The sequence below is a fragment of the Mirounga leonina genome, unplaced genomic scaffold (assembly GCF_011800145.1).
Source record: "Mirounga leonina isolate KUSES-001 unplaced genomic scaffold, KU_Mleo_1.0 Mir_82, whole genome shotgun sequence".
Classification (NCBI taxonomy): domain Eukaryota; kingdom Metazoa; phylum Chordata; class Mammalia; order Carnivora; family Phocidae; genus Mirounga; species Mirounga leonina.
The window spans coordinates 42943404-42960428 of NW_023270825.1; the positions used below are offsets into that span (position 1 = coordinate 42943404).

Sequence of the window (17025 nt, forward strand, 5' to 3'; positions counted from 1 at the left end):
TACACCAACTTACAAATTTGTTTTAAAAAAACATTATTTCCAGAATCACTCAACTCAAAGTACATCATAAAACTTCTGCAGTTTATTTCATAGTTAACATTTCTTAAGCAACTATGGCTTTATCTAGGAAGAAAATCTAAAATCTAAAATAAAAAAAATAAAGCCATAATTAGTTGACCCAGGAACTTACAATATGCCCAAGCCTTTGTAAAGCGATGCTACATATAATTTAATCTAGTTCTCCCTACCCAACACAGATTTAAGTCTTTATCTACCTACCTCATGTGAATCGCAATGCCCTTGTCATCCTAAACAGACCTCTAGCATAACACTCAACATTATTAAAATGATCTGTTTATCTATTTCCTCAGGGCATTAGCCATTTCAGTATTGCTGTGCCACAGGGCACAAAACAGATATACTCAGTATCTTTGCTGAATTGGAAGTTATTTTTATCCCACCTTAATGTAGAAAGAACTTCAAAATGTTTATAGGTCTATATGAAAAATGACAAAGAAGCATACACACACACACACACACAAGTTGGGGGGGGGGACCCCAGCAAAACTTAAATACATATTGTTAAGTGAAAGAAGCCATTCTGAAAACCTATATTCTGTAGGACTTCAACTATATGACACTCTGGAAAAGACAAAATTATGGAGACAGTAATTATGGAGATCAGTGGCAGCCAGAGATTGGGGGTGGTAAGGGTGGCGGCTGGAAGAAGGAAGGGATGAATAGGTAGAGCCAGGAGATTTTTAGGACAGTGAAACTATTTTGTATGATACTGTAATGATGGATACATGTTTTTATACATTCCTCAAAACCCACAGAAGAGTGAACCCTAATGGAAACTACAGACTTTAGTTACTAACAATATTTAGACACTGGTTCAATTGTAATAAAGGTACCACACTAATGCAAGATATAACGAGAGAAACAGGGTGGGGGTGGGGGAAAATAGGAACTCCGTACTTTTCTCTCAATTTTCTGTAAACCTAAAATTGCTCCCCCCACCAAATTCTTTTATTTATTTATTTTTCAAAAGATTTTATTTATTTGATACAGAGAGCACACAAGCAGGCAGGGAGAGACAGAAGGAGAGGGTCAAGCCAACTCCCTGCTGAGCAGGGAGCTTGCCACAGGGCCCATCCCAGGAGCCTGAGGTCACGACCTGAGTTGAAGGCAGACACTTAATCCATTGCGCCACCCAGGGGCCCCTATTAACTTTTTCAAAAAAGAAAACTGTGATGCAGAAATAGATCTAAAATCACATACTTTAATGAATTATATACCTATTACAAATGGGCCAGAAATTGTGTCTCTAAGCTATTAGCAAATGAAACAAAAGTACCTTGATAATTATACAATGCCCCCATGATAAACAATTAGCTGTACAAATGAGAATTTTAGTGTCAAGAATAGAGACATCTCCTTTGTCTTCATAAAGACAATGACCTAATATCCTCAATGTCTTACTTTTAAAGACCCCGTTTCAAAGCGCTACTTCTTAAACATCCATAAAAATTGATGGCATCACAGCAGAATCTCTTAAAAATAATTCTATAGCATGCCAAACAGATGAAGTCCAGGTATCCTTCTCACCACTGTGAACTGATTTAGTTAGCTTAAATTAAGAGAACAGACTTTTTAAGACAAAAATTTTCTAGGATGAACATCTATTAAGACCGATACCTCCTATGCTGATCAGACTCAATATTTTTACTCTTTAGCACAGTAACTGGTATGACAACAGATATTACTCTCCTCAATAATCAAGTTACTTTCTTAGAGATTCAATAATCTTCATCAAGGTTTTAACTATGATTATCTTCTGGTCGATGGGTTTGAAGGGCTTGGAAAGGATAAAGTCCCCAGGTATCTGAAAGCACTGAAAGAGACTCTGTTTTATTATACCAAAAGAGACTTATTAGCTTATTTGCCTCTGGACTTTAATTCCTAATTTAACAAGAAATGACTAAAAAGAAACTCATCATGATATTCAAGTACATTCTGCAAAATAATGAGAAGTTCCTCTTTAAAATGCTAGCTAAAATTATACTTACACAGTCTCAAGTTCTTCAAATCGTGATGCAGAACATGCCTAAGAAACAGATTCACATTTTTAATTCTAACATCAAAAAGATCAGGTACTACAAAGTACGTATTCTATATACAAAACACCAATAAAATAAAAACAAAAATAAATAAAAACATAATTATATGTTAAAATTAGACCATTTATAAAACAAAGATAGAATGAACTTTAACTATTTTTTATATCCACTTCTTAAAGGATTACAGATTAATATACCAATTAAACACATACTTAAGAGTCAATCTCAAAAAGGACAGGAAATGCTTTTAGGCTTAGGTTGACAAATCAGGCAAAAGACTTGACAAAGATAAAATTCAAATTATTTTATCAACAACACAACTATGGTACAATAATTTTTATGGCAAGTAAACTCAGAGAAGATACTAACTTCTTTATTTTCTAGCATGGTAAAAAAGAGACCCCTCATTTTTTATGTAATATGCTGGTAATCTGTTTATACTATACCTCTTTCAAGTTACGCTGTGCTACCTCCTGAACATGAGCTTTTAAAGATTTGTTTTCTTCTTGAAGATCCTGAAAAAGAATTGGTATGAATTGAATTGATATTCAAGTATAAAAAAGGTGTTTACTTTTGTTTTTAACTTCTCACCTGTAACCATTTCCCTCGATTAGCTAGGTCTTTCTCCTTCTCTTCTAAAACAGTCTTCATGGTATTCAACTGTTCCTCCTTTCCTTTTAATCTGAAAATAAGTTAGTAAGAACTATCAGTGAAAATATTACAGAACTATACAAAACAAAATTACTGGCGACTGGAGAAGTAGATTTTAGGTTGTACTTACAGCCCAAACTGACATAAAATAAACTAAAAAACAAGTATTTTAAGTATAAAAGCATACAAGATTTTGCAGATAATAAATAAATTAAGAAGTATAGGACGATTAGGGTGCCTGGGTGGCTCAGTCAGATAAGCGCCTGCCTTCAGCTCAGGTCATGATCCCAGGGTCCTGGGATCTAGCCCCACCGGGAGCCTGCTTCTCTCTCTTCCTCTGCCCCTCCCCCTGCTCATCTTGTGTTTTCTCTCTTTCTCTCTGTGTGCTCTTTCTCAAATAAAATCTTAAAAAAAAAAAAAAAAAGGTATAGGATGATTAAAGAAAAAAGTTCCATCTATCACTGTAGATCCAGATATTGAATAAATTAGGGTAGCCCTACTCTCACCCCATATCATCCTGTTTAAATCAATACCAGCAAATTTAGATAGCTTATTACCTCTGGTTTGGCTATGAAATATATAGTCAGTTTCACAGTGGCTATTAAAATGGGCAAAGAGCAACATCTCAGTCTGAGGTCATATTCAGATTATAAATTATGAAAAATAAGACTTTCTACTCTATCCCCATTCCCATCAAAAAGCTTAAGTTAAATCCTAATGAAAAACTTAAAACCATAACTTTTTGAGATATAATTTCATATTCCTAAAAATACTACTTGAAATTAAATAAAAAGAAGCTATGATTTTCATTATAATTGTATTTGATTTGTATTTGACTTGTACATACTTGTATTTAACTTGTGGAAAAAAGATATTAAAGGGAAATGAGAGAAATGGTACTTACAAGTTCTGAAGCTCCTGAATTTGAGAAGTAATAGATAACTGAAATACAAAGAAAAAAGCAGGAGAAAAAGCAATTTATAATTCATTCAATTGACCTTTAGTTTTATGATAAACTTTAAAATGTGTACACTTCAAATTACAAAGATCCTAGCTGAATTATTCATGCCAAAATGAGAGGTGTTTGGATTTTGCCTTTCTTGATTCAAATGACAGTAAGAGTAACAAAATAAAAATATAAGTCTAAATAATGTGGTAATTCTAAAGTTGTGAAAATTAGAGTATTAACTGTACATATACCTCTCTACTGTATCAGAGCTCTTCTTTCCAGTCTTCAAAGCCATCTATCTACTCAACAGTACTCAACATTGTGCTCCCTTTTTTTTTTTTTTTTAAATCATACACAGTAATTCAACAGCAACTTTTATCCCCCACTGTCTTCTCATAGTTCCTTCAGATTTTGGCTTAAATGTCAGTTCCTCAAGAGATTTTCCTAACCTCTCAGTCTATATTAGAGAACTGTGATCTTTTTATCATACCCTGTTTCTTTCAACACATGATCTTAAATCATTAACACAGTGCTTTCACAAGTATAACGAACTCAGGAAATACTGTTGAATAACTCTGTTGGATGAATGGATGAATCCTCACTTCCATGCAATCTCACTCCTTTTTCAGTGAAGCTTTATCAGATTAAATTCACCAAAACCCATCTGTGTCCAGTAATCTCAGCTACCTCTGAAATCCCCCAACAAACTCTGTACTTTGTTCTCTAAACAAAGGTTGAGCAATACATATTCTATAACAAAACATTTTAATCCATGCAATTAAAAAAAAAAGGTTAAAAAAGATTTACCAAACTGTTTTGTGTTTAAGTTGGCAAACTAAAATGAAACATTAATACAGAAAACTTTCTAGAAAAGAATCTTTAAAAGTAAAAAAATATATTGAATAAAATATCAAGAACACTTTCTCAAATCAAGCAAAAATAAATAAATAAATAAATAAATAAAAGTACATAACCCAAAATACTTACAGCATACTACTAAAAATTTTTTCTGAGTAACAAGAAAAAACCAAATAGCTCATAAATACACATACACTAAGAAATCTGTCATGCTATGGCTCTGGGATTTTTACCTGTTGAGCCTTTTCAAGCTGGGTATTTCCTATTTCTTCTTTTAGAGCCTCTATTTCCTGTTTCAAATCCTTGACAATGACAAAACAGACAAGATTGGACAATGGAAACACAGAAATTGACGTAAAATGCAATGTACAGACAAACACATGAAATTAAATGATATTCACTAAAGTTGATAAACAAAAAAGAAAAAAAAAAACCCCAACACACAGTTTTCTCTCTCCCAATACCTGAATAGTTTTCTCCTTATTAGCAACTTTGAGAACTTCTGCTTCCAGAAGCTCTTCCACAGACTTGATCTTTCCATCCTTTTCATGAATCCTTAGATGAAGAAATGCAGTACTGAACTTTAATAGAAATCATCAAGATCCACCAAGACATAAAAAAACAGCGCCAACAGGGGTCATCCAAATCAACTCTTCCCATTTTAAGTAAAACGGCAACGTATCTTGCAGATAAGAAGGGAAAAAATACTTGAAGTCTTCCTAGAGGGGTGCCTAGGTGGCTCAGTCGGTTAAGCATACATACCACTCTCCATTTTCGCTTGGGTCATGATCTCAGTGTGCTGAGATCAAGCCCGGCGTCAGGCTCAGCACTAAGTGTGGAGGCTGCTTAAGATTCTCCCTCTCTCTCCCTTTGCCCCTGCCCACCCCCTCTTTTAAAAAAAAGGGGGGGGGGGGAGTATTCCTACATGAGAATTAATCAGTAAATACCAGATGGCTAAAGCTGATACACACAAAGAGAAGCAGGTGACCTGCTTTGAAAGTGCACAAGAATGTTAATAAGACTTGCACCCTGAAGAACACTGGGAAGAATCAAGTTTCTCTCAACAATACTGGCTTCCAGAGTTCTGAAAGCAGTGGCAGAACGTATACACAATATGGCATCAAATTTACAGTGTTCAAGAAGAGGATACATGCTCTCTATATCCAGTATAACCTAGTTGTTTTTTTTAATAGTTCTTACTGCAGAAACAGAAAATTAACAATTTGATGCCATAAGTTAAGAAAATGAATGGAATCAATTATAGAAATAGATGTTTTAGCAATCACACTGCACTAGGAAAGCACAGCTAGGGCGCCTGGGTGGCTCAGATGGTTAAGCGTCTGCCTTCGGCTCAGGTCATGATCCCAGGGTCCTGGGATCGAGTCCCACATCAGGCTCCCGGCTCAGCGGGGAGCCTGCTTCTCCCTCTGACCCTCTCCCCTCTCATGCTGTTTCTCTCTCGCTCGCTCTCTAAAAAATAAATAAAATCTTTAAAAAAAAAAAAAAAAAAGGAAAGCACAGCTAAATTCCCTTAATACATCAGTAAAAAATTCTAGAGTGAAGGTTAAACTAACATACAGCTGTTTAAATTGCACAAAACAAGATTTATGAGCACTAAGAAAATGGACCAAAAGAGAAAGACCAGTTTAAAAATGTCATCACTTACACTTTCTTAAGTTCTTCAACTAGAGATGCAAAAGAAACCTGGAAATAGGAAAGTATCCTACTTAGTAATTTGCTCAAAATATAAATGAATTCAGAAATAGAAAAGTATATTATCCTTAAATTTTCCACTATATCAAAATCCAAATGAGAACAGTAAACCCAGGAATTGATTCTTTCTAGGTTTTTTTTTTTTAATGTTATAATTATGAAAATTAAAAGCACTCTGAAAGTAGCTTTAAGGCTACTGATGGTTAAGTGTAGGCCAAAAGAAAAATCAACAGATACATGTTACAATTAAAAATTCTAACCAGATAAGAAGAAAATACAACTAGGAAATTGCCTATTTCAGACAGCTTCTTCTACTGCTATTTAGAGTCTTTCTTTATATTTGTACACTCAAAACTTTTATCACTTCAGTAAGCAGCAATGACATCCTATCTAAAGTACTCTACCCAGGGCCTGGCATACAGCTATTATTCAATAAATTGCAGCTTCTAGTACTGTTAATCAAGTCCCTAATCATTCACAGATTAAAACTATGACTGACAAATTCCACATTGGTGAAAGGAGGAATAAACAACAGACCTGCTCTATATGAACATAACAGGTCTGTGCATTGTTTAAAAGAGAACAGTTGCAGGATCTACTGAATACATTACCTGATCATTTTGCTTAGCCTTTAAGTCTTGAACTTCTTTCGTCAGAGATGAATTTTCTGTTCTTAATGCCTTTTTCAAAGATACAGAAGCATAACACACTTTTACTTTCTAAAAAATTAGCTATCTTCAAAATATCCTAATTTCTCATTTTTCTTTAGCTGCTTCTTTCCCTCTCTGGAAGGCCCTTGTCACATGTCTACAATTCTGTAACTTCTAGAGATAGCCATTTAATTCATTTATCCCCACAAGTATTTCTACTTATGTTTCCACAACCTCAAGAGCACATAGTATACCACTTGTAAAGTCATTTCTCCCCCTAAACTCAAAGACATCTTTAAACATTTCTTCCAGCAACCCTGTTCTAATCAAGTTAGTTAGGACTAATGATAATCACAAAACAAAACTGGAGTCTCTCCTTTCCCTGGCCTCCAATACTATTTCATGAACTTATGAAGTCTGTTAGTTATCATTTGGGCATGGTGGAGGTGTGGAAGCATAAATTACAAACCAAAAAAAAAGTGTCTATTTCATTAAGATAGTGAATGCTACAATCAACTATGCATTTTTGTATTCCTAATAAAATGTTAAATTTAATGGAAAAGGGGTATCATATATTCATTAAATGTGGATAAATAATATTAAGTTTTAAAAGTTATGGGAAAAATCTTAAATTACAGTAATCCCCTTCATGTTCACTGACAAACCACAAGGAAAACAAATGTACAAAAATGTTTTACATTCAGTTCCTCCTCTTTTGTGGCCACTTGAATAAGTCCAGTTTCAAGTAGTTCTTCTACAGTCTTCAACTTCTCATCTTTTTCTTGAATACTGAAATCATAAATTTAAAACATATTAACTATTTTTCAAGGTAAATGCTATCACTGCTAAATATTTTCTATCAATCAACTCCTGTGTCCCTCATTTCTTATAAACTTAATTCTAGGAAGGTTTCTGAGAATCTTTGATCATGGTCTAAATGTACTTCTTTACCAATAAGTAAAATGTGTTCAAGTAATACATGCTTATTTAGGCTAGCCTAAATAAATAAAATCATTGCCACACCAACACCACAAACCTAATGTAATCCCAAATCAAACCAATCAACAGCATACCACCTTCTTCCATTATGAAGTACAAAGAGCACTTTAAGAATCTAGGTTAATATAGTTAATAATTCTGTTACCTCAAATTTGGTAGAAATGAGTCATTAAAATATAATAAGAAAAACTTAAACTCTTACCATTTTTCCATTTGTTCCACAACATCTTTATTAGGCTAAAATAAAAATCACCCAAAAAAAGGAAAAAGTTTAATTTTACTAAGTTTGCATGAGGCAAAACTAGTTTAAAAATATAATTCTATGAAAATTGTTTAAATTAGATCCAAAATTTAGGAAGGTGATCTACACTTGAAGACTGCTAATAATTAAAGAATTATTTAATCCCGAAAACACAAGACAGAAGAGAAGCAGCTACACAAAAGATACAGAAAAAGATAAAGTATACTATGAGCTAGCAAAATGAGTTAGTTTTTAATTGCCATAAAAGAAAATCTTAAGAATAAAGAAGAGGGGTGCCTGGGTTGCTCAGATGGTTAAGCTTCTGCCTTCAGCTCAGGTCATGATCCCAGGGTCCTGGGATCAAGCCCCGCATCAGGCTCCCTGCTTGGCGGGAAGCCTGCTTCTCCCTCTCCCTCTGCTGTTGCCCCTGCTTGTGCTCTCTCGCTCTCTCTGTCAAATAAATAAATAAAAAATCTAAAAAAAAAAAAGAAAGAATAAAGAAGAGAGGGCAGGGCGCCTGGGTAGCTCAGTCGTTAAGCGTCTGCCTTCGGCTCAGGTCATGATCCCAGGGTCCTGGGATCGAGTCCCACATCGGGCTCCCTGCTTGGCGGGAAGCCTGCTTCTCCCTCTCTCACTCCCCCTGCTTGTGTTCCTGCTCTCGCTCTCTCTCTCTCTCAAATAAATAAAATCTTTAAAAAGAAAAAAAAAAAGAATAAAGAAGAGAATTTGCCTTAATTCTATGTCAATTCTGTTCTTCAAATATGAAAAATCCAAGGCTCTAAAGCCTTGAAGATGAGGAAGGAGACTTTGTTCTTTCTTCTTCTAAATTGATTTTTTGACTTTTTAAAAACTAAGGTGTAATATTTATATGGGCAAGTACAAAACTCCTGTATACAAATCAATTAATTTTTAACATGTAGGTATTATGTGACCACCACCTAGACCAATATATAGAATGTTTTAAAATTGATTATAAATTGCAGGAGCAACACATGAATATATTCTCTTTGTAAGGCATTAAAACATGACATGTAAGCTGACCCCCACTTTTAACCACTTCCCTTCTAGCATCTCCCCAGAAACACAAAAGTCCCCACTGCTATAATTTATTTTGTATCCAGAAGAGGGGCTTCCTCCTTAGCATTCCCAAGCCTTTGGGCAGCTAAGCAGCCTACCAAAACAGGCTTCGGGTGTTTTGCTTTGAACATTTTTTCTGCCCATCCCATTCCCTACCTGTACTCTCCTAATTTTGCTAGTTTCTTACTTTTCCCCCAATTTTATTATAACCATTTTCACAAATACTGTTAATTTTTCCATTGCCAAATCCAAGTCCTAAGACTCCACACTTCTTACATATTTCCAAAATTAACCCCCTTTTCTTCAATGCCTTAGGTTAGGCCCTCGGCTTCATTCATCTCAAATATCACAGTACCGCACTATTCTTCTCTCTGCCTATTGCCTATAAGGAATATTTTGTGAGGGATACAGGAAGAACTTCCCAATGGGAAAAATTTCCCTATCACCAGAAAGGAGACGGAGCTGTCAAAAGTATATTAAGTCAGGTTTATAAACTATGAAAATAAATCATGCAACAAGTTTACAAATCTTTCACCAAGATGGGTTTTTGTCCATCTTTATTTTTGATGATGGCCATCTCATATAAGATTGAACAGGTGCAGTTGGGTGGCTCAGTCAGTTAAGCACTGGACTCCTGATTCCAGAGGAGATCATGATCTCGGTCAAGAGATTGAGCCCTGCATCGTGGCTTCACGTTGGGTGTGGAGCCTGCTTGGGACTCTCCCTCTCCCTCTGCCCCTCCCCCACCACCTCTCCCCACTCCCATCCAGCTAACACACACACTCTCTCTTAAAAAAAAAAAAAAAGATTTAACAAAAAATTTGTGACTGTGTATGGTGATGAATGTTAACTATTAACCAGACTTATTGTTGTGAGTTTTCACATTATCTACACATAAGCCCATCTCAAACTAATGTTTTATGTCAATTACATCTCAATTAAAAAAAGACAACACTATTAAGTCCAAGTTATTTGCACCTTAATCACTTATTGTATTATACCTTTAGTCCTACACACTTGTCCCCCACACAAATTCAAATACCTCATTGTTACCAGAGTGATCTAAAATGCTGACAAAATACTTATTCATCCTTGCAGTATCTTTCAGGGATTTACCAACATGCTAAATCAAGTTCATGGTCCGTACACAGCATACAAAAGTCCTTCATAATCGGGCCTTAGCCAATCTTTCTCTACTCCTTACACTGCATACTTTGCACTTCTACAACATGCCAGTTAACTCTGAATACACCATTTTGGCCACACACCGCCATGACTTTTAACACTGTATTCCCTCAGCCTGGATTTCCCTTTAGCTGTTGGGCAAGTTTGGCAGGCCCTTCTCTGTGGTACCTCTTCACCCTCACTGTCCTTCAGATAGAATTCATTATCTCTTCCTCTAATCCTGTACCACAGTTCAAAAATTTTATTCATCATACTTTTCTGTATTACATATCTATCTCCACACTAAAAGCCATATTCCTGAAGGCAGGAACCAAGTCTCATTCATCTCTGTAGCTTCAGCATGGAGCACAACATCTAGCATATACTCAATTCATAAACATGTAAACATGTAATGAAATTAATTTCCTTTAACAAAGTTACAGTTTAACATGTACTGTTGCTCATCACCTTATCAAATATTCAATTGCAGAAAAAGTGACCAGCTTAGCATCCATACAACCTTTTTACTTTATATATTATTGGCCTAACCCAATCCAATTTTGTTCTCCCCAGACGATTTCCAAAACTACATTTTATACAATAATAAATAAATAATAAATTCTTTTGCAATAAAACACAAACAGGCAACAGGGCAAAGAGAAAAAATTTCCTACTCCTATAGTTTTTACTTAATAAAAATCTACTAAAGAATAAAAATGCTGCTCCTTTGCTATTAAAAAAAAAAAAAAAGGATAACTCAGAACCCTGCCTCCCCAGAAGTTTTATTTTATTTTGAATAAATGAGATCCTAGTAACTGATTTATTTGCATCACTGGGATTATCATACAGGCTTATATCCACATGGAGCCTTCCCTTCTTTAATGTCTAAATAGGTTATCTTACCTGGTATTTGTTGTCTTTCTGCCTCCTACACCTAAAGAAACAACAACTTGGCACCATCACTGATTTGTTTCAATAAGCTCAATCTTTTCCTCCCAGATAAAAATCCATGGAGCAGAAAGACTGATTTTTTTTTTTTTTTAATGTAACTAAACTGTTTATCTCTCAACTGTCACTTAGAATTCTGACTGCTGGATAGGAAGGGGTTAAAGAAAGGTGGAAATCGAAGAAATTAAGATTATACTAATCTTCATCTCTTCTTTCACTAGTAATAGCAATAAAAATGACCAGAGAAGAAGCCAAAGAGATGGTTCTTTGGTCTGCCGAGAGCTAAGTCACAACTATAACCAAAATACACCATCATAGTTACATGCTTTCTAAACTATTTTTAAAAGAGAGAGCTTTAAGAACAAGAAAAATTCTAATTACCAAAGAGCAAATCTTAAATTAGTACCACAAAGTAAGTTTTCCCTAATCAAATTCTTTGAAATAAATTTTAAAAATGTGGCTATAAAATTTTGTTTTGTGGACTGTTCATTTAACTTCCTAAAACTATTCTTCATTAAAACAAAACCTATCTCATGAAAAAAGTTGTTATTTTAACAGAATATCTAAAAGTACATGGAAACCTTAGTAGTAGATAGAAGGCTGATTCAGTTAAGGTAGAAATTAGGGGGTTTTCTTTTTTAATATTAACTTCCACACATACAGGGAATTTTACGTAAGATATTAGAATGGCAATTCTTAAGTCATCATATTCTCTTTAAGGAAAAGAAAAATATAAGGCTAGTGGTTTTGTTCTTGTCTAATGATGGAGAATACATTTTTAGTACAGAACTAAAAGATTAAAAGATTCTAAAAGTTAAAAGATTTGTAAAGATTCCTGTTGTTTTTTTTTTTTACATGTAATAGTTACCAGCACCTTTAATAGTGGAATTCCAGGACAGAGTCATACATTTCTAGGCATTTGTTTTACCTCCCGTGAAGTTAATTTAAGGAAGTATTTAAAACCTTATACACTGAAATAAGTGTTCCAGAATCTCTATAACCAACTCACAACTCAACATTCTGCTTTTTTGGGTAAGAAGTAAAACAACCAAAAATCATCGATCACATTTTACCTCTTCCAAGTCATTAATGTTGCATCTCACACCTGGTATTTTATGTAGCTACTAAAATTTTAAACGCTGCCAGCTAAACTGTAACCAGAGACTGTAAGATACAGCCAGACTTCAGAGATGATAAATTGAGGGGAAGAATTCTTACAATTGATGAAATGTATTTTATAAGCTATACCACAACAATGAGAAACAAGAATAAGATTTAAGAATAAGACTTAAAAAATTATTTTAGGATTACAGTGGCATGAAGCCATGTCCCTGCACTGCACTAAATATCATCAGTTTACCATTATCTCCTCTACTGCCTTTTGTTTGCAAGGGTAAACTATATACAAAGTGATAAAGAATACTCAAGGCACTTACTAACATATTCAAGAGGGGGAGGAGAATAAGTAGATTATTTCTTAAACAGATGTTAACAAATACTTCCAGTGTTTGGCACAGCTACCTTACACCAATTCAATACCTGCACAATGTGAATTTTAAAATAAAAAAGAAAGCATGCATCTGTGAAAGGAAGTGCTATCATTTGCAGAACTTACATTTCAGTTTCTAATACAAGCTACCAAATTTAACACTATTAGAAAAACATTCAAAGCTTCTATTTTAATGTGTCATCTAATATCAAGAGTTTCTAGAATATTTTTAAACACTGCAATCTGTAGAGCTCTGTAGGAGAAAAGTCTGAAGTCAACTCTTAGGAACAGCTACAGGATGGACACTGCCTGGGGCTCTAGTTTATGAAGCCATGCTTACTAAGGCTGCTATAGTTTTGATGGCTTGCTATAAATATAGAAGAGTCTGATGGCAGCAGGAGGTAGAGAGGAGATGAAAAAATAAATATTCCAAGGGAAAGCAATTAAGGTTTAAGATGCCTGCTTAATGCCAATCACCAGGCTAAGCACTACACAAAAACTTCCCCATTTAAATCTAACAAGCTTATGATGTAAATAAAATCTCAGTGTGAAAGATTTGGAATGAAAGGTCTCAGAAAGGTTAAGCAATTTGATCAACATCACTACGCTTTTAAGTGCTGGTAGCAGGTTTCAAACCCACTCTTTTTTAAGAAACCATGTTGCCTTAGAAAAAAGGCTCCAAAAGTGAAAGATTTTTATCCTGAGAGCCAAATGTATCAAAATGACTTAAATGCTTTTTATGTATTCTATTGCACTTTTTTTAAAGTGCTTATAAAAAGGCAGTGAGCATTAGCTTCCCCTCAGGGAAGAAAAAATATTTTCCTTAGACACTTGATAAGCACAAGATGAACAGAAATGCAATGAAAAGATACATCCATACTTGAGCAAAACTCCTCAAAATGAACGAGTTGGTTAATATTTAAGAAGAACCAGATCTTTTTAATATTAGATATTTCTGCCTTGTAATTCAAGAAAAGCCTTACCTGTTCAGAAACAAGAGTTTGTAGCTTCTGAACTTCTAATTGTAATGCTTTGTTTTGGTCATTTAGAATCTGAAAAAAGAAATCTCAATTTACTGTTTTATTAAGAAAAGATAACAAAGCAATCATTTGAATAGGTTAAAAAAAATCAATTCCCCCCAATTCAAACCCATATTATCCCTTCAAGTATTCTTAAAGTGACAGGTGAATTATATACTGATATAACAATGCAAATCTCATGTGGTTTCATTTTTCATTTTCAGTGAATATATTTCCAAAATATAGAAATACAGTACTAGTATAAACTACATGTACAATGACCTCTAAAACAAGTTTCGACTAAGCCCCCCAATTCAGTCATGTGCTTTATCCCAAAACAGTGTTTCACATGTATTTCAAAGAACTGAAACCGCTTGTGCCAATGGATTCCGGGAAATTCTCCTTTCTTAAGTGAATATTTACAGGATTCTTATTAAATAAAAGCAAAAAAAAGGAAGAAGAAGAATGCAAATCTCATACACATGATGAGAGGCACCCCAGCAATAAGATTGCTTTCCAATACACAAGCTGAGAGGTCGTGACCAGAAGCTAGCACTGCACCGACAATGGAGGCAGTTAAAACCATCACAAACTACCAACTGGAAACTACAGCAAAGACTGAAGCAAAACAAATATCAAAAGTCTATTATAAGAACAGATAAGATAATCTAGGCAAAAAGTGTATGATAACATTCACTGTCTGTATAAGCCCAAATAAACTACAGAAACATTGCTTCAGGGTGATTTCATATAAAAAAACTAGTATTTCTAGACTCACTTCAACTGAGAACTATAGAAGGTTGTTCTAAGCTCAGTTGACCAGCTTAATCACAAACCTTAAAGTCTTCCATTTTGTTTGAAATTTCACACTGCAGCTGTTCTTCAAGCAATCTTATTTGATCATCCTTAACATGAATACTATGAGAAAAAAAAATCAATCAAAATAATTCATACATTCAAAGGTTTACATAAATTATATGCACAACTATCAGTTATGAGTACCAGTAACTTCTGCAATTATACTTGAATATAAATGTACGAATGGCTCCATGTACAGCAACGCTTTACTCACCTTTTTTGCATCTTTTCCAGTTCATGTGCAGCAGCAGCCTGTGTTTGGAATGGGATGAGAATTAAACCATTTCTTAGGAAGCACTCCAAACTATTCTTTCCCTTATTTTTATATACCAAAAAGCTGTATTTCCATATATTTGAAGTAAAAGTTAAAGCAATATCTACACATTTCTGTAATACATTTTGCTGTCCAGTATTTTGGACTTCTCACTGGTCAAATTTTATCCAAATAAAAGTATATCCTTTTTTGATTAAATAGCAGAAAGCTAAAACAAATCAGCACATTAACAATGTTTTCATGGATTCTTCTGAGATCTTAAATGTGATCAATTCATTTGATCAAACATGAGTTTCAACATGAAAACAGTACTATGTAGGTGGGTTTTGAGTGTCACGGTCAAATAGAAGAGGCTTTCAACAATATGCCATGCAGCCAAACACAAGTAACCATTATATTTACTATGTATATGAATGAAATTAGGGCTTGCAATAGTAAGTATAGACAAGGTCAAATTCTGAAGTAAATGCTCAACAGCAATAAAGATCTACCTGTTCATTTGCCAGGGCCTGTAACTTTTGCACTTCGGCTTTTAATAAGAAATTCATATTCTGTATATCCTAGAATAAGAAGGAAATATTAAAAATATTTAACATAACTGACTTTAAAATTGGTAAAGCATCTCTTCTACCTAAGTAAAGGTCTCAAAGCAAAGGCCTCAAATCACAATTTCTTAAATAGGAAAAGGAAATCATCAATTCCTGTTATTGAGCATATTTCCCAAATTACTGTGAATTACATCATGTGAGAAAAGCCCTCTGAACTTCTCCTCTTGGAAGGCTAAAGAGGATTTTGTAGTTTAATAAAGAGTAGACACTTTTCAAATGACTTTAGAGTATTTTCCATTCTTCACAGATGGTCATACTGATTACCATATCAGGGTAATTCAATGCTTATAAAATACTGTTGCCATTTATCAGGATTACTGTACCTTAAGTTCTTCCTCTTTACTTGTTAAATGATCATGTTCATTTGCTAAAGAATCTTCAGTCTGTTTTATCTGCTTATCCTTTTCAGCAATCCTTTAACAGGAAATACATTTTTACATATAAACATTTTGAAGTCAAGTCACAAATCAAAGGATTAAAAGCCTTAAATATGCTCATGCTTACTTAAGTAGTTTCTCATGCATCTGCACCCTCCATTTCTGTAGCTCCTTTTAGTTTAGTAATATCTATCACATACATTACTACCACTCCCTAAGATACATACCCCTTTTTTAAAATTTGAGGTAAAAAGAAGTAATTATTTTAAGCTCGCAAACCTGGTAATGCCAAAGCCAGACTTTAGGTCTTCTGAACTCAAGTGAGCCCTATCTATGCAAATTAAAAAATATACTAAAAACACAACCTTGTTTTGGGTATACCACCATACAGTTGAAATACAGAATAGGTACAACTACTTACTAGGCACAAAAACTAACTTACTTCCATTAATCTCAAACCACAATTCTCTCTTGCCAATACAAAAAGGCTCCCCAACTCTTTTTATGATGAAGACATAAAAACACAAAATGTGCAATGTTTAGGAACTCAACTCACTGAGGGAGGGAGAAGAGCAAAAATTGCTCCAGATCTAGTTAAGAGTATTTTCTGAACAAGTCAGAATATAAAATAAATCATAAGTGTTGATGGAACAGGTATCATTTAGTGGTGACTAAGCAATTATAAGAGAAGTGTAGAAAGGCAGGCTTACACTTTATGTAACTCTTCTGCTAGAACTGAAGCAGAGGTCTAAGAAAGAAAAACAGTGTCAACATAAAAGCATTTAAGAAGAAGTCTAAAAGTTGGACAATAATCAAACAGAATTAAAATTAAAAGAAATTAATGTATATCAAGTTGTCAAGGCAGTATCTGGCCCATGAAGAAATTAATGTATATCAAGTTGTCAAGGCAGTATCTGGCCCATGATGAGTGTTCAGTAAATAGTAGCTATTATTCTGAAAGCAACTTTGATCACCAACAACCAGTATTAGGAATTACATAGCATAAGACAGTTCAAATGAAAACAAATTG

General features: G+C 34.2%; 1 protein-coding gene across 4 annotated transcripts in view; it reads right to left on the bottom strand.

The window, feature by feature from the left end:
* The window catches only part of KTN1 (kinectin 1), a 110481-nt gene that overhangs the window by 31305 nt on the left and 62151 nt on the right, over nucleotides 1-17025 (bottom strand). For all 4 annotated transcript variants that reach the window (XM_034992702.1, XM_034992700.1, XM_034992699.1 and 1 more), the window contains exons 13-28: nucleotides 16706-16743; nucleotides 15942-16032; nucleotides 15502-15570; nucleotides 14951-14988; nucleotides 14715-14796; nucleotides 13843-13911; nucleotides 8143-8177; nucleotides 7640-7730; nucleotides 6903-6971; nucleotides 6245-6282; nucleotides 5043-5133; nucleotides 4812-4880; nucleotides 3676-3713; nucleotides 2712-2802; nucleotides 2567-2635; nucleotides 2070-2107 (exon numbers count right to left, since the gene is read on the bottom strand). In XM_034992702.1, coding sequence (XP_034848593.1) covers nucleotides 2070-2107; nucleotides 2567-2635; nucleotides 2712-2802; nucleotides 3676-3713; nucleotides 4812-4880; nucleotides 5043-5133; nucleotides 6245-6282; nucleotides 6903-6971; nucleotides 7640-7730; nucleotides 8143-8177; nucleotides 13843-13911; nucleotides 14715-14796; nucleotides 14951-14988; nucleotides 15502-15570; nucleotides 15942-16032; nucleotides 16706-16743 — 1016 coding nt within the window. The remainder of the gene's footprint in view (nucleotides 1-2069; nucleotides 2108-2566; nucleotides 2636-2711; nucleotides 2803-3675; nucleotides 3714-4811; nucleotides 4881-5042; nucleotides 5134-6244; nucleotides 6283-6902; nucleotides 6972-7639; nucleotides 7731-8142; nucleotides 8178-13842; nucleotides 13912-14714; nucleotides 14797-14950; nucleotides 14989-15501; nucleotides 15571-15941; nucleotides 16033-16705; nucleotides 16744-17025) is intronic.